Source organism: Hyperolius riggenbachi, chromosome 1 (assembly GCF_040937935.1).
Source record: "Hyperolius riggenbachi isolate aHypRig1 chromosome 1, aHypRig1.pri, whole genome shotgun sequence".
Lineage (NCBI taxonomy): Eukaryota > Metazoa > Chordata > Amphibia > Anura > Hyperoliidae > Hyperolius > Hyperolius riggenbachi.
In genome coordinates, this window is record NC_090646.1 from 139,964,423 (window position 1) to 139,989,940 (window position 25,518).

The following is a 25,518-nucleotide window of genomic DNA, read 5'->3' on the forward strand; positions in this document are numbered from 1 at the left end:
ACACTGGTAGTGCCCCCCAGCCCCATACCTGATGACCCCCATCAGCGGAATAAGGAAGTGACATTTAGATTGAAATGTTACTTCCGTTTCTCTTTTTTTTTTTCTTTCTTTTTTTTTTTTAATAAAAAATAGCTGCAGATTCAGTTTTGCAGATTCCATTCTGCAAAAAAAATAAATAAATAAATAATCATTGCAGATTAAAAAAAAATTTCTTGCAGATTGCCTGCAAACTTGTTAACAGAATGAATGGCATCCTATGGGATGGACTGGGGGAGGGTGTAAATAGTAGCCAGTATTTTTTTGCTAATCTGCCCAATCGAAATACCAACGATTGCATTGTGTGTAGGGACAGTAAGACCCCGGGTGGCGGGAATAAAACCACCTATTATTGTGAAACTTGCTCACGCAGGCCCGGATTACACTCCGTAAACTGTTTTTCAATTTACCACACCTTGGCTTTCTCCTCTGCTACCAGCCAATAGAAGATGCCAAACTGTCTAAATACGGTATCAAATTAAACGTTATAATGTGTTCTTTAAAATAAGATATACCATGTTACGGTGTTACGTTCCATGTTAAAATGGGAGAGAGAGCGCATTTCCTTAAAAAAAAAACTCCGAGCAGAAACGACTCCCTTTAGGAAAGAACTGAGTGGAAAGGGTTAAGGAGGGGGACAGGAGCTGGCACAGAGGAGGTAAAGGGGGCAGACAGGCGGGTGAGCGATTGGGGGGCTGAAGGGAGCAGGACCCTAGCGCCCACTGTCACTAGGGCTTATTTTAGGAGGATGTCTTGTATTTCGAGTATACTCAAAATATATGCTAGGGCTTATTTTAAGGGGATGTCTTAAAGTGAACCTAAACTGAGGAGGGTATGGATTTTTCCTTTTAAAATTATATCAGTTGCCTGACTCTCCTGCTGATCCTGTGTCTCTAATACTTTTATCCACAGCCCCTCAACAAGCATGCAGATCAGGTGCTCTGACTGAAGTCAGACTGGATTAGCTGCGTGCCTGTTTCAGGATTGTGATTCAGCCACCACTAAAGCCAAAGTTATCAGCAGGACTGCCAGGGAACTGGAATTTGTTTAAAAGGAAACATCCATATCCCCCTCAGTTTAAGTTCCCTTTAAATTCGGCGAAACACGGCAATGCCCCAATTCTAGCTGACAAGTTTAAAGGACAACTGAAGCGAGAGGGATATAGTATATGGAGGCTACTATTTATTTCCTTATTATAATACCAGTTGCCGGGCTATCCTGCTGATCCTCCGCCTTTACTACCTTTAGCCATAGACCCTGAACAAGCATGCAGCAGATCAGGTGTTTCTGACATTGTCCGATCTGACAAGATTAGCTGCATGCTTGTTTCAGGTGTGTGATTGACACTACTGCAGCCAAATAGACCAGCAGGGCTGCCAGGCAAATTGTTTAAAAGGGAATAAATATGGCAGCCTCCATATCCCTCTCAGTTCAGGTGTCCTTTAACTTTTATGATCTACTAGAACTTTTCCACTAGCAAAATCGCAAACCGCTAGCGATTTTACAATCGCTAGGGTTTGCTAAATAACAGGAATCGCGGTAGGGTATTTCCACTACCGCGATTCGTTTTTGCCTGAAACGCGATCGCAGCGCGGAGCCATATTTGCCGCGATTTTGCTATGCAGTGCATAGCATAGCAAAATCGCGGCCGCAAACGTTGGGAAATCACCGGTAATTTTTTTTTTTTTTCAAATAAGTTTTATTGATTTTCACAATTAAACAGAACATACAACACTGTTACAGTTCCCCCCATCCACCACCACCCCCCCCCCCTCCCTTCTCTCGTGACAACCTGTGTTGCGACTTCCACTTAGTTAAATGCTGTATCAGTAAGTGACCAGTCGTTGACTATGCCTCATAGTCTACACCATGTTCTTTAAGGTATTCTACCCATGGGGTCCAAATTTTGTCAAATTTAAGCGGACAGTTACGTTGGAGATATGTTAGTTTGTATAACGGAAGTGCTGAATTAATAATTTTGACCCATTCCGTTACTTTTGTTGCGGTAGGTTGTATCCAGTGCAAGATAATAGTTTTCCTCGCATAGTAGCTTAGTAGGTCCCATAGCAATATCAGATTTCTAGATTGTAAAATTTTACCAGAAATACCCAACAAGTGTACCTTAGGATCTAAGGAGATATGTCGCTCGAACACTTTTTGTAATAGATTATTAATTCCTTTCCAGTATGGTTGAAGGTGGGTACATTCCCACATCATGTGTATATAATCCCCAGGTGAGACACCACATCTAGGGCATTCATCTGTTCTGTTTGGGAACATCCGGGCCATACGGGTAGGGGTGTAGTAGATTCTATATAGAAACTTCATCTGAATTAATCTATCTTTCATGGATATGAGATATTCTCCTGTGGCTTCTAACATGTCCCTCCAGTCTGATTCCTCCAGGTCAGGCACGTCTCTGTTCCAGCTCTGGAAGGCTTTATCAATTCTGGGGGTCCCTGTATCTATTAGGGTAGCATAAATAGTAGATAGGGGCGATTCGACATGTTTTTGAAGAAGTAAGGCTTCCAGTGGGTCCGATTTTAGGGTAATAGAGTTAGGAAATTGAGCCTGCGCAGCATGCCTGACCTGAAGGTATCTGAAGAACATTTGGTTTTGGAGTGTATATTCAGTTTTTAGTTGATTGAATGTTAATAGCTGACCATTAGGGAATAAGTGTTGCAGCCACTTGATGCCCTGTCTAGCCCAGAGCAAGGGGTCAGGGATAGTCAGAAACTGAGGGAAATTAGGATTACACCATAGGGGGGCAAATGGGGAGAATACATTTTGTTCTTTGTATTTTAGTCTGGCAGCCTTCCATACCCTGATGGTTAGCTTCATGGGAATGGGCAGTCGCTCCATGGCTCCCTCGCCTCTAAAGGGAAGGAGAGAAAGTCCCTCATAAGAACCCACCACCGCAGCCTCCAGTGTAGTCACTGTATTCCTGTCCTCCTGGGCGAACCACCAACGAATGGTTACTAGCGCAGAAGCCCAAAAATACAGTTTGAAGTTAGGAAGGGCTATTCCTCCCAAGGCAGTAGGGAGCTGCAGAGTTGCGAGTGATATCCGTGGTATACCCCCCTCCATAGGAAGTTCAACAGGATTTTATCAATTCTATTGAATATATGTTTTGGTATCCAGATTGGGGTTTGCCTGAATATGTATGTTAGTCGAGGTAGGTATAGCATTTTGATGAGGTTTGACCTGCCGGTCACCGTCAGGGGAAGTGTAGCCCATGTTTTGCAATGTTTTTCAAAGGAGTCGATAATGGGGTTGAGGTTGATTTTAAGATAATCCGTTAGTGGATATTGAATAAGGATACCCAGGTATTTAAACGTTGATACCCATTGTAGTGGAGTGGTGGCTGCCTTTTCCCTAGCCTTGTCATCTATTGGGAAGATAGAGGATTTCCCCCAATTGATGTGTAGCCCCGAGTGCACCCCGAATTCCTCTATAGTGTTTAGAAGATTAGTCAATGATTTATCAGCATCCCCCAAGAAGAGAAGGAGATCATCGGCATAGAGCGCAATTTTTTCCACCAAACTGCCAATATGGAGTCCCTGGATGCTTTGGCTTGCTCTTATTATGATTGCCAGAGGTTCTATGGCTAAGGAGAATAGAAATGGTGATAGGGGGCAGCCCTGCCTAGTGCCCCTGTACAGGTTAAATGGTTGAGACATTATCCCGTTTGTTAAGACCCTTGCTCTGGGAGTGGCATATAAAAGTTTTATCCAGCCTATAAATTTAGGGCCGAATCCAAAGGACTCAAGTACAAGCCATAGGTATTGCCACTCCACAGAGTCAAAGGCCTTTTCAGAATCTAAAGAGACTATTACTCTCTGGCCAGGGTTGTCATGGTTAGTTGCTAAATTTGTAAACAGTCGTCTTAAATTGACATCAGTTCCCCTCCCTGGCATGAAGCCCGTTTGATCGGGGTGTATTAACGTTGCCAACATAGGTCTAAGTCTATTCCCTAGAACTTTCGCAAAAAATTTTTGCGTCCATATTGAGCAGTGATATCGGCCGATATGATGAACAGAAAAGAGGATTCCTTCCCTTTTTGGGGATCACCACAATCAGAGCCTCCTGCATTGATTCAGGAAGTGTTGTATTCAGCTCTTGACCCTGGAACAGGCTAGTTAACTGTGGGGACAATAGATCTGCATATAATTTATAAAATTCGGCTGGGATGCCGTCAAGCCCTGGTGCCTTATTGGATTGTAGTGAGGATATTGCAAGGTTAATCTCCTCTTCTGTTATATCTTTTTCTAGTAATTTAGTTTGTTCTGCTGATAGCTTAGGAAATGAGATATTCGCAATATAATCCTGTAGTAGGTTAATGGGTTGATCAAGTGTAGTGTTGTATAGTTTTTCATAGTACATGGCAAATTCCATCGTAATTTCGTTGGGATTTGTTAGTCTAGTCCCATTTGAGGAGCATATTGCTGGGATGGTTGTGGTGGGAGTATGTTCTCTAGTCAGCCATGCGAGCATCCTGCCGCATTTATCACCGTATTCAAATATTCTTTGCTTTTGAGCTAACTCAGTTTTTTTTGTTGATGTTATGTGTAATAGCTTAAGTTCGGTGATTGCTAATTGCCATGCAGAGTAGGATGCTCTGTCCGGCTGAGCCAGATAGCATATTTCTGTGTCCTTGGCCTTATTTTCTGCAGTCTGCAGAGTCAGGAGTCTATCTTTTGTGCATCTACGAATTTGGAATATGTATTCCCCCCCTTGTGTATGCCTTAAATGCGTCCCATACAATTGAGCCATTAGCCGTGTCTTGATTAGTTTCCCAAAAGAGTGATAGGTTAGGTGGAATTTTATCCTGTATGTCCTGGTCTTTTACCCAGTGCCCCGAAAGTCTCCATGGTCGATTGTTAGATTGGTGTCTCAGGCAGAGGGCAGTCATAAGGGGGGCATGATCAGACAGGGCCCATGGTAGCCGATCAATGGAGTGTATAATTGCCCTAGAAGAGTTAGAAGCCAGCGTAAAGTCTATCCTGGAGAGGGTCTTGTGAGAGGCAGAATGGCAGGTGTACCCAGGTACCTGAGGATGTTTCCATTTCCAGACATCCACAAGGCCCATCGCATTGACCCAGGATAAAAAATCGGTAGAATCTCTGGGGTTGGGTGTTTGTCGATCGGATGGGTATAGAACCATGTTAAAGTCACCAGCTAGTATAACTTTGCCGGGACTCCATTCAGAGATTATTGGGATAAATGAGTTCAGAGTGTCCACATTGGCTGGAGGGGGTAAGTAAATCCCGATAATGAGTATGTCTTGTAGGTGTATTAAAGCGTGGACTGCAACATATCTCCCATTAGGATCAATTTTCAAGTGTAGAAGTTGGAACGGTAGTGTTTTCCTAATAAGGACACTCACTCCCCTGGAGTAGGAAGAGTAGGTGGTATGATAGCAGCTGCCTACCCAGGGGCGTTTAAGCGCCAACACCTTGCTACCAGTGAGATGTGTTTCTTGTAAAATGCAGACATCTGGCCTATGGGCTTTCAGATAATTGAAAATAAGCGCTCTTTTAAATTTGTCATTTAATCCTCTCACATTCCATGAGAGGATTTTGCAGTCTACGTTGTACGACATGGTCTAAGTATTGTGTTTAAGATCAACAAAAAGTGTACTTGATAGCAACTGTTAGTCTTTAATGTTATTGTCACGAGAGACCCCTCCCCCCTAGAATGTAGCCCAAATCCCCCCACCCTGTATCCCAACAAGAGATACCTGTACCCTAAACAAAACAGGTTAAGTCTAGCAATATCCAGACAACTTTGACGGGGGTGCCCGTTGTCGGGCGGAGCTCCGCCATTCCAGCCTCCCAACATTTGGGGTTAACACTTTACGTTACGTCCACCCTAGGGGTGGAAACTTAGTAATAGTTAGCATTCATCATAAAGTAAACTGACATATGTCCTTCCTCTGTATATGTTTAGTGCATATCGGATCTTTCTGTTCAGTCCATGCTCTGTACAAGTGTATCTTGTACTGAAAGGTTCTCCCCGCCCTCTTATATGCAGGATTTTATCATACGCGGTCCCTTATTCCAATAGATCATAGGCAATTGTTGTTGTGAGCTATCGTTCACATATGTTTATCTTTTCTGCAAAAGAAGTCATTATGTGCATGTTAATGTATAGGAGAGGCTCACAAGCTGTTAAGAGAGGGGGTGACTCCACGGCAATCCCTTCCAGCAGTGGTATATGCTGGGGAATACCTCGGCTTGATTTGAGTTAAGTTTTGGCGCCATCTACTGATCAGTGGCGTCTGTATCATTCATAAGAGTTTGAGAGTTAATCGTGACCATCTCTATATTGCCTCAGAGTCAGCACGTCTCAGAATTAGTACGTTGTTAGTGTTATTTGTAGTATCAGCAATACTATTAATCTCGACCGGTATTACGTAATAGTAATACGAAGACTCTGCATATCTCAGAAGGAGAGTATCTACTGCGTAAGGGATGCGTAGGCAGCGTCAGCAGACAACATATCGCATATCACACCAGGCAATGCTTACTATGTAGTTAGTGAAGGGAGAAGAGGTCTTAATGTCACATACCTTAACTACTACGTAGCTATGGATAGAGTAGCCGGATTAGTCATTAGGAATGTTAGAATAAACAACGTTAGAATGACAGGGGGTTTACAAGCGATAGAGTTAGGATTATTAGTAGGTCACAGAAGCAAATTCTACTTACATGAGACTATATTTGCCACTACCCCAGCCTTCCCATCTGGAATAAATCCCCAGGAACCCTCTCCCACTCTCCGCATACTCTAACTGTCAGTAAATAAGCCCCCCACAGATGCAACAACTACATTTCAGGAATTCTCATTGCAGCAGCACACATAAGGAGATCGTATCTGCAGAATAAGGCCCCTGATTCAACAGGAGTTCCCAAGTGACCGTGGGGCGTTACTCCGCACATCCACTCCGCCATTTTAGCAACGGCTTCTTTTAAGTTCTGGCGCCCTTTTCCCCTCAGACAGCCATATTGCGTTGAGTTGAATAAAGTTTAGGATCTTGTACAGTTAAAGTATTCCTACAGACGTACATTAACCCATCATCCATGTTCCCCCGTTCCCCACACATAATATCATCTTATCATGGTGTAAGATTCTCGGGTCTGGCCATACTGAACTGAGTATTAACATCAGGGTAGCAGATTGTGGCCACGCATACCGCCTACGGGTGTTCTGAAGGCCTGAACCTGATCGAGTACTTAACCGGGGATGATCTTCTACGTGTCGTGGGACCCAAGCATCCTAGGATTTGTGACAATGTCTTAATAGTGGGTCAGTGGAGAAAGCGGGAAGAAGAGCATGTCCTACACCAGCACATGGGGTGTTACTTACAGTTGAGGCAATATGTCCAGAGAGAAGAGACTCAGACCACTATTCTTGCTGTTGAGGCACGGATTCCAGCCAGGTAAGTGCTTGAGCCGGTTTTTCGAAAAAGAGAACTTCTTGTTTGTATTCAACGCGTAACTTGGCAGGGAACAGCATTGAGTATTTAATATTCCGCTCTCTAAGCTTAGATTTGGCATGAACAAAGGAGCGCCGCAGCTTCTGGACGCCTGTAGAGTAATCCGGGAAAAACATTAGTTGAGAGTTTTCAATTGTAATCTCTCCCGCTTGTCTTGCCGCCTGCAGTAGAGCATCCCGATCCCTGTAGTTGAGAAATTTGAAAATCAGCGCACGCGGCGGGGCTCCGGGGGGCCCTCGCTTGCTAGGGATCCTGTGCGCCCTCTCGATAGCAAAGAAGGGGGAGAAGGCCGCATCAGGCAGGAGCCGTCGGAGCAGTGTTTCGATATAGACTGGAACATCTTTGTCTTCGGTTCCTTCTGGGAGACCAACCAGGCGCACATTACTGCGTTGGTTCCTATTCTCTGCATCTTCCGCTCTTTCTTCCAAGGTTTGTATGTCTTTTCTCATGGTTGGAATAGCAGCCTGGTGCTCCGCCACCCGATCTTCGGTATCTGAGGTACGCCGCTCGACCTCTCTGATACGTTCTCGGATTTTTGCCATGTCTTGTCTGAGAAGCCCCAGTCCGGCATCTAGGTGGTCAATTTTGGCCGTAACTGCCGTTTGAGACGCTCTGATTGCCTCCATGATGTTTTCCACAAAAGGTGGGAAGGCTTCTTGTTCCTCGTCTTCTGCATCTGAGGCTGGATCTTTATCTTGCTTGCCTTTAGATTTATTACCGGCCGGGGTAGCCGGAGGTTTGTCCGCCCTTTTACTCCTCTGCGACATTGGAAGTCCGTAGGGAGTGTAACGCTGCAAGGAGGTGTTGCTGCGGGACGGACCAGGCCCGGAATCCCAATCCGCAGAATTGTCTTCCTTTTCTCCAGCCGGAGGGTCGTTTCTCTCCTCCAGTTTGTCCCTAGAGCAGTGCTAATACCTTAGGTTGTGAGAAATGTGTGTCACCCTCGGGTAAACTCAGGTTTTTTTTGGATTAAGGGAGTCTGGAACAGCGGAGCTCCCCACCACACGTCTTCTTAGTTAGCCATCCAAGCCACGCCCCACCGGTAATTTTTTACCTTTTGCGATTCAGCAGTCGCTAGCGTTAAGCGCGAACGCTAGCGACTGCTAGTGGAAAAGGGCCCTAAGCGTTTGTGTTTAGCGAATTGCATAGCACCAGTATCTAAGATTACATTTGTTTTCAATGATTTTCATAAACAAATTTTCAATATCCGTTTGTGTGTATTTATGCTTAGGTGGGCATGAACGGTTTTACATACAAGATGCCTGATCTGCCTGATACTTTTCCTGAGCTCTCAGAATTAAGGTAAATGTTCTGAGCAATGTGATATTAAATCTACTGTCTGTTCACAAAGTTTGAATTAGCTTTTTATTATGTTTTGTTTTGAAGACCATTTATAGTAAAATAATGTCCTGAGACCCCAACAAGAAGCCAAAGTGCAGAACATTAGTAAAGTGTGAAATATACTTTGCATGCTAATTTGGAAGTATACATTGTCATTACCTGTCGGCTGCATTAGATAAAGCTGTATCAGCATCTGCTTTGTGCTGTTCTGTCTCCAACCTTCAGCTGCTTATTTCTCTCCTGCTCACCTTGTGCTATGGAAACTACTGAATGTAGAGATCTGACATGTGGCTGCCTCTCCTCTTCACTGGTCTCAGCTGAAAAGTGCCCAGTGGTTTATGTTTGCTGAGTTATGAATGTTCCTGCTGTTCAGCTGAGTGATTGTAGTATACCTGGAGTTACTGTGTCCCAGTTACATGTGCATTGCGACTGAGACAACCAAATGGTCAGACAGGATAAGCTGTGCTGAAGAGAAGGCGGCAGATCTGGATGGAGTAGGGGAGACAGAACTGCATCACACATCCATAACTCAACACTTACTGGCATGTATGTTTTTTTTTTGAGTGACATCTGTTCCTCTCTCAGCCCCCAGATATGGGCTTTGGGATTTTAGGGTGTCGCAGATAAACCTTTGCCTTTTTCACTCAGGGGTGTGTAATGGTGGGTTGGCTGCCTATCCACACTCTTTGAATTTTGCGGGGTAAGACATTGTTAAAAGTATGAGGTTTTTCTTATTATTATTCTTTATTTTTAAGCATATTTGACAACTGGCTGAGACTAAATGCAGATAAAACTGAAATCCTTCTAATCGGAGGGCAGCGCATGACAACAAAACAACTTAACTTGCAGTCTTCACCCCTGGGAATAGGCGGCACTGATCTACACAGCTAACATAATCTGGGCCCTGGATACATGAAAGAAATGTTACAGCTGTGTAGGAATCCCTGCAATCTCAGATCCACAGGCTCTAGTAATCTAGTCATACCCAGAGTCCACCTGAAAACTTTTGATCCCAGAGCCTTCTGTCATGCCGCTCCTACAGAACTCCTTACCTCAACAGATCAGGACAGCTCCATCTCTGGACGTGTTTAAATCAAGACTGAAAACCCTCCTATTCAGTTTGGCATTTGCAGAAATACAATTTGTGTTGTTTTGAATACTTCTTCCAACTACCAATTACTGAATCTGAGAGAGCCTGAGTGATTTGAGTCCTATGGGAGAAAAGCACTATAGAAATGGTATTGTTATAAATATTTTACTATACTGCTGTAATGTAACATGGTTTCCAATGGGGCCTCAGAACATTGAAGGACAACTATGGCAACCTTTATAAAGTAGTGTGTTTCTTTGTAGGAACGTTCAATAAACTAAATGGAAAGGACAAGGTCACTGTGTGGCAGCATAGATATTCAAATGAAATGGGACCCTTTTCCTCTGTGTTGTCCTACTTTATGCAGTCGGCATCCCCTTTTCCTTGTTATTGTGGTTATCTGATTTGCTGCCAGTCTGTGAACCAGTTTCCATCACCATTTGCTTAAGTGGTCCTTCATCCCCCTTATTGTCATGTTTACATAATGTTATGTGACGTTCTCATTAAATGATACTGGTAATATTTTGGTATACAATACAACTTAAATGACAAAATACACACACACACATATTACTGCCACAAACATGCATCAATTTTATTGGAATTCCAAGTGAAAGACCAATACAAAGTGGTGTACATGTGAGAAGTGGAATGAAAATCATACATGATTCCTAACATTTTTTACAAATAACTGCAAAGTGGGGTGTGCGTAATTATTCGCCCCCCTGAGTCAATACTTTGTAGAACCACCTTTTGCTGCAATTACAGCTGCCAGTCTTTTAGGGAATGTCTCTACCTGCTTTGCACATCTAGAGACTGAAATCCTTGCCCTTTCTTTTTTGCAAAACATCTCCAGCTCAGTCCGATTTAGATGGACAGCGTTTGTGAACAGCAGTTTTCAGATCTTGCCACAGATTCTCGATTGGATTTAGATCTTGACTTTGACTGGGCCATTCTAACACATAGATATGTTTTGTTTTAAACCATTCCATTGTTGCCCTGGCTTTATGTTTAGGCTCATTGTCCTGCTGGAAGGTGAACCTCCGCCCCAGCCTCAGGTCTTTTGCAGTCTCCAAGAGGTTTTCTTCCAAGTTTGCCCTGTATTTGGCTCCATCCATCTTCCCATCACCTCTGACCAGCTTCCCTGTCCCTGCTGAAGAGATGTACCCCCCGAGCATGATGCTGCCACCACCATATTTGACAGTGGGGATGGTGTGTTCAGAGTGATGTGCAGTGTTAGTTTTCTGCCACACATAGCGTTTTGCATTTTGGCCAAAAAGTTCTATTTTGGTCTCATCTGACCAGAGCACCTTCTTCCACATGGCTGCTGTGTCCCCCACATGGCTTGTGGCAAACTGCAAACGGGACTTCTTATGCTTTCTGTTAACAATGCCTTTCTTCTTGCCACTCCTCCATAAAGGCCAACTTTGTATGGTGCATGACTAATAGTTGTCCTATGTGCAGAGTCTCCCACCTGAGCTGTAGATCTCTGCAGCTCATCCAGAGTCACCATGGGCCTCTTGACTACATTTCTGATCAGCGCTCTCCTTGTTCAGGCCTGTGAGTTTAGGTGGACAACCGTGTATTGGTAGGTTTACAGTTGTGCCATACTCCTTCCATTTCTGAATTATCGCTTGAACAGTGCTCCGTGGGATGTTCAAGGCTTTGGAAATCTTTTTGTAGCCTAAGCCTGCTTTAAATTTCTCAATAACTTGATCCCTGACCTGTCTTATGTGTTCTTTGGACTTCACGGTGTTGTTGCTCCCAATATTCTCTTAGGCAACCTCTGAGGCCCTCACAGAGCAGCTGTATTTGTACTGACATTAGATTACACACAGGTGCACTCTATTTAGTCATTAGCACTCACCAGGCAATGTCTATAGGCAACTGACTGCACTCAGATCAAAGGGGGCGAATAATTATGCACACACCACTTTGCAGTTATTTATTTGTAAAAAATGTTTGAAATCATGTATGATTTTCATTCCACTTCTCATGTGTACACCACTTTGTGTTGGTCTTTCATGTGGAATTCCAATAAAATTGATTCATGTTTGTGGCAGTAATATGACAAAATGTGGAAAACTTCAAGGGCCGAAAACTTTTGCAACCCACTGTGTGTGTGTGTGTGTGTGTGTGTGTGTGTGTGTGTGTGTGTGTGTGTGTGTGTGTGTGTGTGTGTATGTATGTATCTGTATGTATGTATGTATGTATGTATATATATTTACAAAAATGTTTAGCTATTTCTTATAAATTCTTTTTATACTGCAGAATTGAAATAACACTTCTACTCTTTCAGTGTGTCCGAGCTGACAGTAATGAATGAACAAGAGGATGTTCTTCTGGACCTTTTTATCAACCTACCACAGCTGAAACAGGTTATAGCAGATAAGGAGGACCTTGTGAGGAACATAGAGAAGCTGGCAAGTAAGAATTCCCATGCACTTGGTGGCCAATTGTTGTGTGGTAGAACTGAGAGACTTCCCCTTGAAAATGCTGCTTGTATGACTGTCATACTGATCCTCTGTCTCCAGTACTTTATAAATCACTAGCCTGGAACCAGAATGCAGCTTTCCTGTTCTGACTTTTGCACAGACAGCACTAACTGCGTTCCTGTTCCCACTCAAACTGGTGGTGCCAAAAGGTCTGCTGGTCCACATTGACAGCGCAGCAGCAGTTTTTAATTGAAATTTAGAGGCTACCCTAATGCTGGGCATAGACGATACGTTTATGCGCCGGAATGAAGCCGCTGGCTCGTTGCCGGCGCGTCCCAGATCGTCCGCGTGGATTGATTCCTGCTCGTCCTCGCGGGCGCTTCTTATCAGCCGTTCGTTTTTTGTTTTTTTCCTATTGTCCGCCCGCGGGGATCAAGTGCAGAATCGATCTGCCGCGGTGATCGGACACGTCAGATATTATCAATCGAGCCATCAGTGGCTTGATTGATAAGAAGAAACGTACCGTCTATGCCCAGCATTAAGGTGCCCATACAGCTATCAATTATGCAGCCCGATTGACCTTCCGGTTCGATAATTGTCCTCCTGATTGATGATTCACGCGATCTCAGACCGAAATTGGTCAAATGAGTTGATTGAACATGGTGGAAAGATCTAGGTAAAAAGTGCTCGATCGCGGGGGGCGTGGTGGGAACGGCATTAGATACCACGACAGTCCCCTAAAGGTAAAATGTTCTTTCTTTGATCATAGAGAAGTCTGTCTCTTAGTTATTATTATTATTATTATTATTATTATTTATAGTATTTATAAAGCGCCAACATATTACGCAGCACTGGACAATAAATATATACAATGATACAAGGATGACATACATAGGGTTATACACATAGAACAAAGTTATACATACAAATTGTACAAAATACATGATCATGCAATATGGGCTGGTTAGGTAGGCCCAGTAATACAAGTACAGGCTGTCATAGGACAGGAGCACATGATCCTGTAGATTACACTAGGGAGTGGAGGACCCTGCCAGAGGCTTACAATCTAAAGGGAGGGGTGGAAACACTAGGGGGGGCTGTTAAATATTCCTTAGAGAGTTACTGTGTGGTAGGAGGTGGGTAAGTTGGTCTGCCCATATATTGCTAGTTGCATGGGCACTGTTAAACCTCATCTACACGGTACAATTTTCCATCAGATCGGATCTGTTAGATAATTTCCAACCGGTCCGATCGGATTGCGTTGGATTTTGCAATAGATTTTGGGTAATTATCAAAGCAAAATCTATTGCAAAATTGATCTGAAACAATTTGGACGTCTACACATGATGCAATTTTTTATTAGATATATCTAACAGATCCGTCTTTCTGATGGAAAATTGTACCATGGAGATGAGGCTTTATGTTGGGTAAACACGTTGTGATTTCCCGCTCGATAAGCGAGAGCGATCCCGGTCGATCGATTATTTCTGACATGTTCAATAGTGTTTCGATAGTTACAGCCGTCGATTTTGCATACTTAAAGAGACACTGAAGCGGAAAAAAATTATGATATAATGAATTGGTTGTGTAGTACAGCTAAGAAATAAAGCATTAGAAGCAGAGACATAAGTCTAATATTTGTTTCCAGTACAGGAAGAGTTAAAGGGATACTGTAGGGGGGTCGGGGAAAATGAGCTGAACTTACCCGGGGCTTCTAATGGTCCCCCGCAGACATCCTGTGTTGGCGCAGCCACTCCCCAATGCTCCGGCCCCGCCTCCGGTTCACTTCTGGAATTTCTGACTTTAAAGTCAGAAAACCACTGCGCCTGCGTTGCCGTGTCCTCGCTCCCGCTGATGTCACCAGGAGTGTACTGCGCAGACACAGACCATACTGGGCCTGCGCTGTGCGCTCTTGATGACATCAGCGGGATCGAGGACACGGCAACGCAGGTGCAGTGGTTTTCTGACTTTAAAGTCAGAAATTCCAGAAGTGAACCGGAGGCGGGGCCGGAGCATCGGTGAGCGGCTGCGCGGGCACAGGATGTCTGCGGGGGACCATTAGAAGCCCCGGGTAAGTTCAGCTCATTTTCCGCCGACCCCCCTACAGTATCCCTTTAAGAAACTCCAGTTGTTATCTATGCAAATAGCCATTGAACTCTAGGACAGAGAGCTCTGACTTCTGATGGTTTTTATCTCAACTGTATTGTTTTTTTCTTTTGCAGAGAACAGTTCAGGACAGGTCAAAAGTTCACTGCCTGTTCTGTAAAAACATTTAGAATGCTGAGTAGTGTGTAAATTGCAAGTATTAGAGAATGATGCAATGTTGTAAAAAAGCTGTAAAACAGAAAATAAAAATATGAGAATATTTTTTTTTTGCTACCAATTTTCTAGTAATTATCCGTACTACACAACCAATTCATTGTATCATATTTTTTTTTCGCTTCAGTGTCTCTTTAACATGAGTAAATTGACAGCTGTAACGATCAAGACCCGATCGACCGTGTCGAAAATAATCGATCGACCAGGATCAAGCTTGGGATTGAGTGGGAAATCACAACGTGTGTACCCAGTATTAGTTGATCTGCCCATATCACCATTTATCTGTAATGTCTTTTTATCACTTCTTTTCAGAAAAGAATCTTCAGCTGGAGCCGGTTCTAGAGTCAAAGAGACAGGGATTGTTAGATAAAGTAAGTGTCCTGCGGCTGGAAGTGCCCTTCTTTTTCTGGATTACTTTCTATAATTTATTTCTGTGTTTGTTTGCTTTTCAGTATGAGCTTCTCACACAAATGAAGATATCATTTGAGAAAAATTTACAAAGGCAACATGAATTGAGTGAGGTATTTGTTCTTTTTAAACCCTTATATTTATTTTGACTCTATCTAATATATTTTTCATTCTGGATTGATAATGTATGTAACCTTAAAGCAAATCTGTAGCAATTTAAAAAAAAAAAGGAAAAAACAAAAACAGATGCCTACGTAGAAGAAAGGCTCCGGATCCTTTTGAGCAGTGATTCTCAAACTAAGGCCCGTGGACTGAATGTGGCCCTTTGAGGCTTTTTTTTTTCACCAGCCCCCCACACACAATGTATTATAGATGCGGTCTGCTGCATCTTTAAATATTGGTGGTCCGCATATAGAATGGAGCCAGAAAGCAGTAATTCGCTGGTTTCCAATCAAATTCCACATCAGGTGACACTGTTGTCCAATTGGACTGCAGGTTGTCACCTGGGTATGCTTTACTGTCTGGCCCGCAAAGACTACATCCTTTTATGTATACTCCGGCCCCCCAGCAATCTGAAGTCTGTTGACCTGGCCCTCGACCCAAACGTTTGGAGACCCCTGCTTTTGAGCCTTCCGTCTCCTCCTGGTGTTCTCGTCTCTCCTCCTCCCCCCTTCCTGCAGGGGGCTGCTCTTCTAGTCTCTTGTCACTATGGAATCTGGCATCTTCTCTGTGGACCAACCACACTATGCTGCATTTCCGTTTTCTCGGCCAAGGCACTGCATTGCATGCCAGGAGAAGTATTCCATAGATGCGAGTACAGCTCTGTACTTTCACGAACTACATCTTTGGGCATGTGCCGGGAAATGAAAAAAGTGGCACAGAGCGGTTGGTCTGTGGAGAAGATGGCGGATCCCATAGACACGAGTGACACTTCCCCGAAACATCCCCTCCAAGTTACACTACTATGAACCTCCCTAATGGGGTGGTTAATTTAATAATGCTTACCTGAGGAAAATGTATGCGTGCTCTAACACCAAGTTTTAACCCTAGGAAGTCTGGCTCTGCAAATCTGGCTCAATTGGCTATTCATGAGGCAATGCTCATGCAAATATGCATTTGCTTTCGCACGCCAAACTATGCAGGGTCAAAAAACGAATACCGCAAAGCGGTCGCCCTGCGGGAATTAGTTCATTTAATAATACATTAATAATTTTAGGTGCTCTGTTACCTTTAATATAGTGTATAACTGGGGCTCTGATATTGAATATAAAGTATAGCCGAGCTATGGCTACCTGAGCACCAGCACCCAAATGATATACCTGCCTACGAAGATGACAGGAGTATCTGTTAAAGGGACTCCGAGCACCTCTCATGGGCATGCCTTTAAGCCAGACTACTTCCAACAAAGTCATGCTATGACCCCGCTGGAGGAGCCCCTTGAAATGGCCATGCGTGTCACTTCCTCTTCCTGCTTCATTCAGTGATGCACTTTTCTAACAGAGAAGACAGGGGTGGCCAGAAGTTATAACATAGCCAAGATGGCAGCCACGATTTGTAAATTGAAATCGAACGAAAACTATTTGGTGTGGAATGGCGATTCAGGCATCAAATGAAAGAGGAGAGCAAAAGCTACAGAAAAGGTATGCATCTTTAAGTACTTTGCAGTACTGTTTGGAGTCTTAAAGACATGTCTATGAGAGGTGCTCGGAGTCCCTTTAAGAATAGTGGTTATGGCTAGGTGCCTTTAAAGGGATACTGTAGGGGGGTCGGGGTAAAATGAGTTGAACTTACCCGGGGCTTCTAACGGTCCTCCGCAGACATCCTGTGCCCACGCAGCCACTCACCGATGCTCCGGCCCCTCCTCCAGTTCACTTCTAGAATTTCAGACTTTAAAGTCTGAAAACCACTGTGCCTGCATTGCTGTGTCCTTGTTCCGACTGATGTCACCAGGAGTGTACTGCGCAGGCACAGCCATACTGGGCCTGCGCAGTACGCTCCTGGTGCCATCAGCGGGATCGAGGACACGGCAACGCAGGCGCAGTGGTTTTCAGACTTTAAAGTCTGAAATTCCAGAAGTGAATGGGAGGCGGGGCCGGAGCATTGGGGAGTGGCTGCGCAGACACAGGATGTATGCCGGGGACCATTAGAAGCCCCGGGTAAGTTCAACTCATTTTCCCCCGACCCCCTACAGTATCCCTTTAAAGGGAACCAGAGACGAAGCATATGTAAAAAAATTTAAAAATATTTTATACATACATGGGGCTTCCTCCAGCTCCATAAGCCTGGATCGCTCCCACGAAGCCATCCTTCGCTGCCTCTATCGCCGGTACCGGGTCCCGTCACTTCCGCCGGACGCGTCCAGTTGTACGCATGCGAAGGGGCTCCCTCCGGCTTTGTGCGCGGAGGGAGCGCACTGCGCTTGCTTCGACTGGCGGAAATTATGGGACCCGGTACCGGCGGACAGAGGCAGCAGAGAACGGCGGCGTGGGAGTGATCCAGGCTTATGGAGCTGGAGGAAACCCCAGGTATGTATAAATCTATTTATTCTACGTCTCTGGTTCTCTTTAAAGAGGAACTCCAGTGAAAATAATTTAATATAAAAAGGTGCTTAATTTTTACAATAATTATGTATACATGATTTAGTCAGAGTTTGCTCATTGTAAAATCTTTCCTCTCCCAGATTCACATTCTGACATGTATTACATGGTGACATTGTTACTGTGGGCAGATTATGTAGCTGTTCTGGCTTTAACAGACAGCTATAAACAGCCATTTCCTGTGTGTGTCATTGTTACATTGTGGCAGTTTGCCCAGAGTACCGTATGGTACCAGAGCCTCTTGTGGGAGGGGTTTCAGCACAAAATCAGTCATACAGCGCCCCCTGATGGTCTGTTTGTGAAAATCATTATATTTTTCATGTAAAAGTGGGATAAAGTTCAATTCTTGGTCGGAGTTTCTCTTTAAGGGGGGGGGGGGGGGGAGGAAGCACTGGGTATCAGGAAAGGAGTTTACATTGGAGGGGAAGGCGTTTACAGTTAGGTGATAGGAAATGGAAGGGTGTTAGCAATCAGTGGGGAGAAGCGCTAAAATCTAGATATCATGAAGCACACAGATAGTCAGTCTATGGACTTCAGCCATTGCCCGACCAAACCGCTGCAGTGTTCACCACGGGCTCTTTTAGCCGAGTGCTCCACCCGGCTAGTTTTGGCGAGCACACGGCTGTTATCAGATCACCTTTTCCTATGCTGTAAGCAGAGTTGCGCACAGAAGCACCGGCCCTGCATTCTCTCATTTCGCCCCACCCGGCTACTATTTCATGCCACCCGGCTGGAAAATATACCTGGGGAGAACACTGCGCTGCTACAAACTAATGCACCCATCTCATATTGGGGACAGCAGTGGCAGCAGCACACCACCACCACTGGGCTTTTTGGTGCTTTTTCCTACTAAAGCTGTTTGAACTGTTTTGTAAATTGTACAAAAAACAAAGGAAATAGGTTTGTGACAACAAATGGTCTCCCAACATGGAATGCATAGCCTACAAATGAGTGTAATGGCTGTACCCTTTGCCAATGCCAGACATAGCAAATGACAATGCAAAGTGTGACTCAATCATAATGCCTGCTTGTCTGAGAGATTTACTGGCAGTGCAAAGAATACGTCATAATACTATTACACTACTGCTTACAGCTTGTGTACATTTTCCTAACCTTTTTACTAAAGTGCCCATAATGTTTCTTGTGCAAGTTTTATGCTACAGTACTACAGACATCTATGGAATTACTATATCAATTCTATACATCTATGAAACTTCTAGATCTCTTATAGAACATTTATTGCTGTCCTCAGTTATTCATGCTATGTTGCAAATAGTTTAAATCCAACTGTTGATTTAGTAAATGTTAGCAGTGAACTGTTAATGACAGGTTGTCCCATTCTGCCATTACTGACCAGTTTTGTTATCGCATGTCATTTCAACAATATGTAACCTAAACGTGGCTACTGAACTAGCAGATGCCATGTGACCCTCATAGAAATTCATTCCATGCTATTGTATAAGAGAGAGCTTAGCGTCAGGAGCTTATGCAGACCCAGAGCCATTGAGCTGGAATAATTTCCCAGGTCATCTCAGGCCAGCAGCCATGAGAGATAACCTCTCCACCCATGTGGACTGGAGGTAGGATAAAACTGCCACCACTGCCTTGGCTAGATACAGCTGGAACAATTATATATGCACATTTAGCATATACAAGGAATGTAAAAAAAGAAAAAAAATGCAAGGGCCACTTCAACAACACCCTAATCCTTCAGCAATTGCAATCACCTGGGTGCAGTCCAACTGGAGAGAATGTGCTACAATCATTCCCAGCACTGTTATCCAGTTCATTATTAGTTATCATTTGCTTCAGGGGGTCAGTGAGCCTTTCTGCTAGGTCCACTTCCATTATTAACTCGGCCAGATGAGGCATCTAGCTGAAGGCAGATGCACACAATGCAATTTTCCCATCAGATCGACAGGTCAATCATTAATTTCCTGCATTTCTGATCTGCTCCCGATTTTCAGAGCAGTATTGCACAACATCGATCTCTTTCTCAATCGGTAGCAGATTGGCCATGCCAAACATTATGGATGATAGCCCAGCAAGATCTTCACAACGTAATGCCTCGCTCACTGCTGTGGCTCTCATGCATAGCTCCATGGTTTGCTCTTCTCTGTCCCTTACAATCTAATCACCATCCATCAAGTCACTAACTGTACTCAGATGAGCTTTCAATCTAATCCCAGCCATCAAGTCACATAGGGCCCTTTACCACTAGCAATTGCATTATCACTCTTAAAATTGCTCCAGAAAACATTTGCAGTTTACGATTTGCAAATCAAATCATTATAGTGGAAAAAACTTCTCATGATTTCTATGATAAAGTAGCAACCCTAGAGATTTGTGATTCAGCTGTGCAGTGGAAAAGGGACCTAACTGTCCTTAGATGAAAGTTCAATCTAATCCCTACCATCAAATCAAGGTGAACTGTTACAATAAACACTGTATGGTTAGTGGTCAATTTTAAAGTAATGTTTAATTCATGCAGCTTTGGAATCCCATACATTTGTAGTCTATAAATAAATGCAGTGATGGCTTCCTGCCATGGTCAGCAGTATGGTTAGGGTCTTTGTAATGACCGCAGGTGTTGTGTGCATGCCTTGTAATAGCTAGAGATAGGACAGTTGTTGGATTGTAAAGCATTGCTATGTTTTCCCCATTAGAGCTGCAGTTTGAGCGCTCTGCAAGCCAGGCTGAAAGTGGCTGCACATGAGGCAGAAGAGGAGTCTGACAGTATTGCAGAGAATTTCCTAGAAGGAAAAACTGAGATAGATGATTTTCTAAACTTGTTCATGGAGAAAAGAACAGTGAGTATTCCAGTCATGACTGCAAAATCTGAGTACTATAAGCAATTACTGTAACCTGGGGTATGCAGGGTAGGGAAGCTGTGATTCCACTAGTGTGTGTGTGTGTGTGTGTGTGTGTGTGTGTGTGTGTGTGTGTGTGTGTGTGTGTGTGTGTGTGTGTGTGTGTGTGTGTGTGTGTGTGTGTGTGTGTGTGTGTGTGTGTGTGTGTGTGTGTGATATGTATGAGAAATTTAATCAGAAAGCCCTGATTTGTATTCCAGATATATATAACAATATCCTATATTTATAAAGCACCAACATATTACACAGCCCGGTACAATGTCAATAGGGGTTTAGATTCCATAAGATACTCATGAAAATGTGACCTTGTCCATTCAGGCTTTGTCTTTAAGCAGGATGGTCAGCCATATTCTCTCAGGAAAAATATATAGATACATACTTGTTCTAATTACATATGTATTGTACTGTCCACATTTTGACTTCGGTGAATTTTATGTAGTAAATAAAGATAAAACTGTTCCAGGCATTTTCCATCTTTACTGCCTCTGAACTGAAGCCAATCCTGATTTCATTTCCTCCCATGCTTTTTTTTTTTTTAATCTCCTTTGCATGAAATGGTGTATACAGAACTGCAGTGTCATATCTAGTTTGCGTTTTTCAAATATGTTGTATAGTGCTTGCCTAGATTTAGAGAGGATGGTGTGTGTGTGTGTGTGTGTGTGTGTGTGTGTGTGTGTGTGTGTGTGTGTCAGAGAATTATGTAGGTTAACCCCTTCAGTACCAGCGTTCTCTGGCCCCATAAGGACAAGAGACAGCTGCTGGTACCAAAAACCAGTGCATACCAATCGCCATACTGAACACGTTCACATTGATGACAGGGTCAGGAGCCAATGAAATCTGTTCCTGACTGGCTCATGGAGCTCTGCTGTCATACCAACAGCAGGGCAAGTGAGCTGCAGCAGGGAGACTGCGACGAGAGCGCGCAGTGGCGGTGTGAAATCTATGCCCTGGCAGGACTATCCTCCCAAACAGAGCAAAGATTTCAATCAACGTCATCCAAAAGCGGTTAAGGTCTGTTGATGTGTTGGACGTGACTGGGTGGGGCAGAGAGGGTAGACTGGTTGGTAGATTTTGAGGAACACGTAGTTCAAGCATTGCATTTTTATAAGAATGCAGCAATACAAAAAACAAGTTGCCAAATCTTTTAGTTTTTGCTATTTAGCAATCTAAAGTGTGGACTCTAAGCATGCCTGTGGCATGATCTGCAGCACTTTATGCTCCTTTAAAACGTCTCCTCTCCTTTCCCCTTCACATGTTGCTGGCAATCATGAGGATGACATGGTGTTTACAGACATCTGACTCAATCACTGCAGATGCTATGCAACGCTAGTAACAAACAATGCATCAGTTGTCACATGGCTTTGGCAGGGATCACAATTGGCTCTGCCTTCTATGACCTCACTGCATCCTGAGTTTACTCTGGGAGGATAGGGAGTGTGAGAAGCAGTTTCAAAGTCTGTGCCTAATGTTGATAATGCCACATCAATGGATACGTGAGAGTCTCAAGAGATTAAGATTGAGAGTTAAGCCTGTCTAATCACAAGTGTAATTTTCTCTTTCCACGTGTCAGCTGGCTGCCATGGCAGATATGCTCATTTGAAAGCATACAAGCTGACACATCATTGCATTCCAGCAGATATGGAGGTGTGTTTAGCTGCTAAGGACGACAATGGATAATTTGCATATATCCAGCAGTGTTGCACTGGGAGACATCTCGGAGCTCACTCCAACCTGAATTATCACAAATTCTTGCTGTTTTAAGAAAGCAAACTTTTGTTTTCCATGCATTTTATTAAGGGGGCTTTTTGGACCATTGTAGCCCCTAACACACTCCAATGAGTTCTGGTTCACCATGAGCTTGCTGGGTAGTCTGTACCCTTGAAAGCATAGGATGTAAACAATATGTCTGCTTCCATGAATCAGGAAGTAGAAACAGTGCAGATGCCCACTGCGCCTGCGCGAGTGGCTCTCAGAGTTCCACTGACATCATCCGGACTGTACTGCACAGGTGCGGTAGTTCCTGGCCTGCACGGTACAGCCCGGATGACGTCAGTGCGACTCAATTACCCGCACGCTGGAGCACAGGAAGATGCGGACCTCTAGGGCACAGGACGGCTGCCAGGGGCTGGATGAAGCCCCTGGTGAGTAGATGGTTTTGTTTTTTACAGCAGCTTGGAGGTTTCTTTTAAAGGCTATTAAGTTGTTGCTTATCTTTTAGAGCAGAGAGGAAGCTTTAATGCACAGGCTTTCTATATTGATATAAAGGGAAGCTGAAGAGCGAGTAATACAGAGGCTGTCATTTTCATCCTCAAACCGTGCCCATTACCTGCTTTCTGTACTGATGCTCTGCGGATTAGTCATCGGCTCAGGATGAGCATAAAGATCAGATGTCATTACACTGGTCTGACGCCATTGGCTGCTAGTGGCTCAAAAACAACTAAAACCAAAAGCTCAGCATGACAGCCAGGCAACTGGCATTGTTTATAAGTGAATGAAGATGGCAGCCTCCGTATTTCTCTCACTTCAGGTTCCCTTTAACAGAAAATGATGTATACGGGAACCTGAAGTGAAGTAAATCTGTTCAGGTTTGATACATGCATAAGTAGAGGGAAGCCTCTGGATATCCTAGAGCCTTCTTGGTCCTCGGTCCATCCCGTAGTTCCTGCGCCGTCCCCGCTTGAAGTTATTCAATCTGCTAGGTCTTCAGAATGCCTCGAGCAGCCTTCAGAACTGCCAGAGTAGTTACAAACACAAGCGGACCCGTACAGTGCATGCGAGAGTCCAGGCTGGAGCTCGTGTGTGTGTGTGCGTCTTCAGATCTGCCTTGGGACGCAATTAGTTCTGAAGTCTGCCTGGGTAGTACTGAAGACTCAGCCGGTCAAAGAACTTCAAACAGGGATGGGACAAACCAAGGAGCAGTGAGGCTCTATGGTATCCAGCACCTTCCCTCTAATTAGGTGTGTATCCAACCTGAAACTAATTTCCTCACTTCAGGTTTGCTACAAGTCATACAGAAGAAGTTTTGTAAAGTAAAAAATACCTTTTTGCTAAATAAAAGTAGAAAGTACCTTCTGCACCAGTTCAGAGATTTCAGTGGATGGACACCTATCTGCTCACACACAGTCCGCCTGAAACACACTCCCTTTAGTCATGTGTGCGTGAAGGAAAGCCACAACTCTCTGCTGACTGACAGCCTATCATGAAATCAGAATGACCGATGAGGGGAATGAGCAGGTAGGGCAAGATTGCAGAGTGAAACTATGTGCAAAGTATTGTCCTGGCTCACTTTGCTTAAAATGCCATGTTTATTGCTAAAAGTTGTGTTTATGTATGATTCCTCACAACCACTTAAGTACCAGCGATCTCTGAACCCTTAAGGACCAGAGACCGCTGGTACCAGAAACGGCGTAACACCGACGAATTGCCGCACATATCAGCCGCAATCTCCGTCACCGCCACATGGCGGGAACCTGGGCCACCCACTCTGACGTCTCTATGACGGCAGAGTTCCTGTGAGCTGGTCAGGAGCCAATGCCTATCAATGGGAGCTGCTTACGTTGATAGACAGGGCCAGGAGCCAATGAAATCTGCTCCTGACAGGCTCATAGGAACTCTTCCGTCATAGAGACGGCGGAGCAAGTGAGCTGCGGCTGGGAGATAGCAGCGAGATCATCGGGAGCAACGAAAGCGCCGTGTCTGTGGATTGAAATCTACACCCCTGGCAGCCAGGTAGCCATCAAAACAGGGCGTAGATTTCAATCAGTAAGTTCCTTAAAGAGGAACTCCAGTGAAAATAATGTAGTAAAAAAAGTGCTTCATCTTTTACGATAATTATGTATAAATGATTTAGTCAGTGTTTGCTCATTGTAAAATCTTTCCTCTCCCCGATTTACATTCTGACATGTATTACATGGTGACATTGTTACTGTGGGCAGGTTATGTAGCTGCTCCTAGCTGTTTTGGCCGTTAGAGACAGCTGTAAGCAGCTATTCCCTGTCTGTGAACATTGTTACATTGTAACAAACTGCCAAAAGTACCGCGGTCCTCAGAGCTTCTTGTGGGAGGGGTTTCAGCACAAAATCAGTCATACAGCGCCCCCTGATGGTTTGTTTGTGAAAATGATTATATTTCTCATGTAAAAGGGAGTATCCGCTACTGATTGGGATAAAGTTCAATTCTAGGTTGGAGTTTCTCTTTAAGTAGTTAAACAATGTTCTATTAAATGCATCCATGAAAACTGCACAGGAAGAGGCGCTTATGCTACTCACTAGCACAGTGCTGAGCAATATCACATGAAATGTCATGTGACTGTTATTGAACACAGTCAATATTTTGTCAGATTCCAGATTATCTGCTCTTCTGTGCCTGACCTCTGACTACAGAAATTAAAGCTGCCTTCATAGATTACTTACATTGGTATTCTTCCTGCTTTTAACCACTTCCCGACCGCCGTATGTACAATTGGCGGCCGGGAAGTGGACGCCGCAAGGACCGCCGTATTGACAATTGGCGGCGGTCCTTGTATGGGCATGGGCGGAGCGATCGCGTCATCCGTGACGCGATCCTCCGCCTCCGCCTGGCGCCGCTCACCCGCCGCAACATCCCGCCGGCTATACGGAAGCGCCGGCGGGATGTTAACCCTGCGATCGCCGCATACAAAGTGTATAATACACTTTGTAATGTTTACAAAGTGTATTATACAGGCTGCCTCCTGCCCTGGTGGTCCCAGTGTCCGAGGGACCACCAGGGCAGGCTGCAGCCACCCTAGTCTGCACCAAAGCACACTGATTTCTCCCCCCCCTGCCCCAGATCGCCCACAGCACCCATCAGACCTCCCCTGCCCACCCCCCAGACCCCTGTTTGCACCCAATCACCCCCCTAATCACCCATCAATCACTCCCTGTCACTATCTGTCAACGCTATT

General features: G+C 44.3%; 1 protein-coding gene and 1 non-coding gene across 3 annotated transcripts in view; both read left to right on the forward strand.

The window, feature by feature from the left end:
- Window positions 1-25,518, forward strand: part of VPS37A (VPS37A subunit of ESCRT-I) — a 67,425-nt gene that overhangs the window by 32,498 nt on the left and 9,409 nt on the right. For both annotated transcript variants that reach the window (XM_068278625.1, XM_068278626.1), the window contains exons 6-10: window positions 8,766-8,836; window positions 12,265-12,392; window positions 15,032-15,090; window positions 15,172-15,240; window positions 20,391-20,534. In XM_068278625.1, the coding sequence (XP_068134726.1) occupies window positions 8,766-8,836; window positions 12,265-12,392; window positions 15,032-15,090; window positions 15,172-15,240; window positions 20,391-20,534 (471 nt within the window). The remainder of the gene's footprint in view (window positions 1-8,765; window positions 8,837-12,264; window positions 12,393-15,031; window positions 15,091-15,171; window positions 15,241-20,390; window positions 20,535-25,518) is intronic.
- LOC137532941 (small nucleolar RNA SNORA79) lies at window positions 9,440-9,586 on the forward strand. The gene has a single exon (XR_011024080.1). It is a non-coding gene; the product is annotated as a small nucleolar RNA SNORA79 (small nucleolar RNA).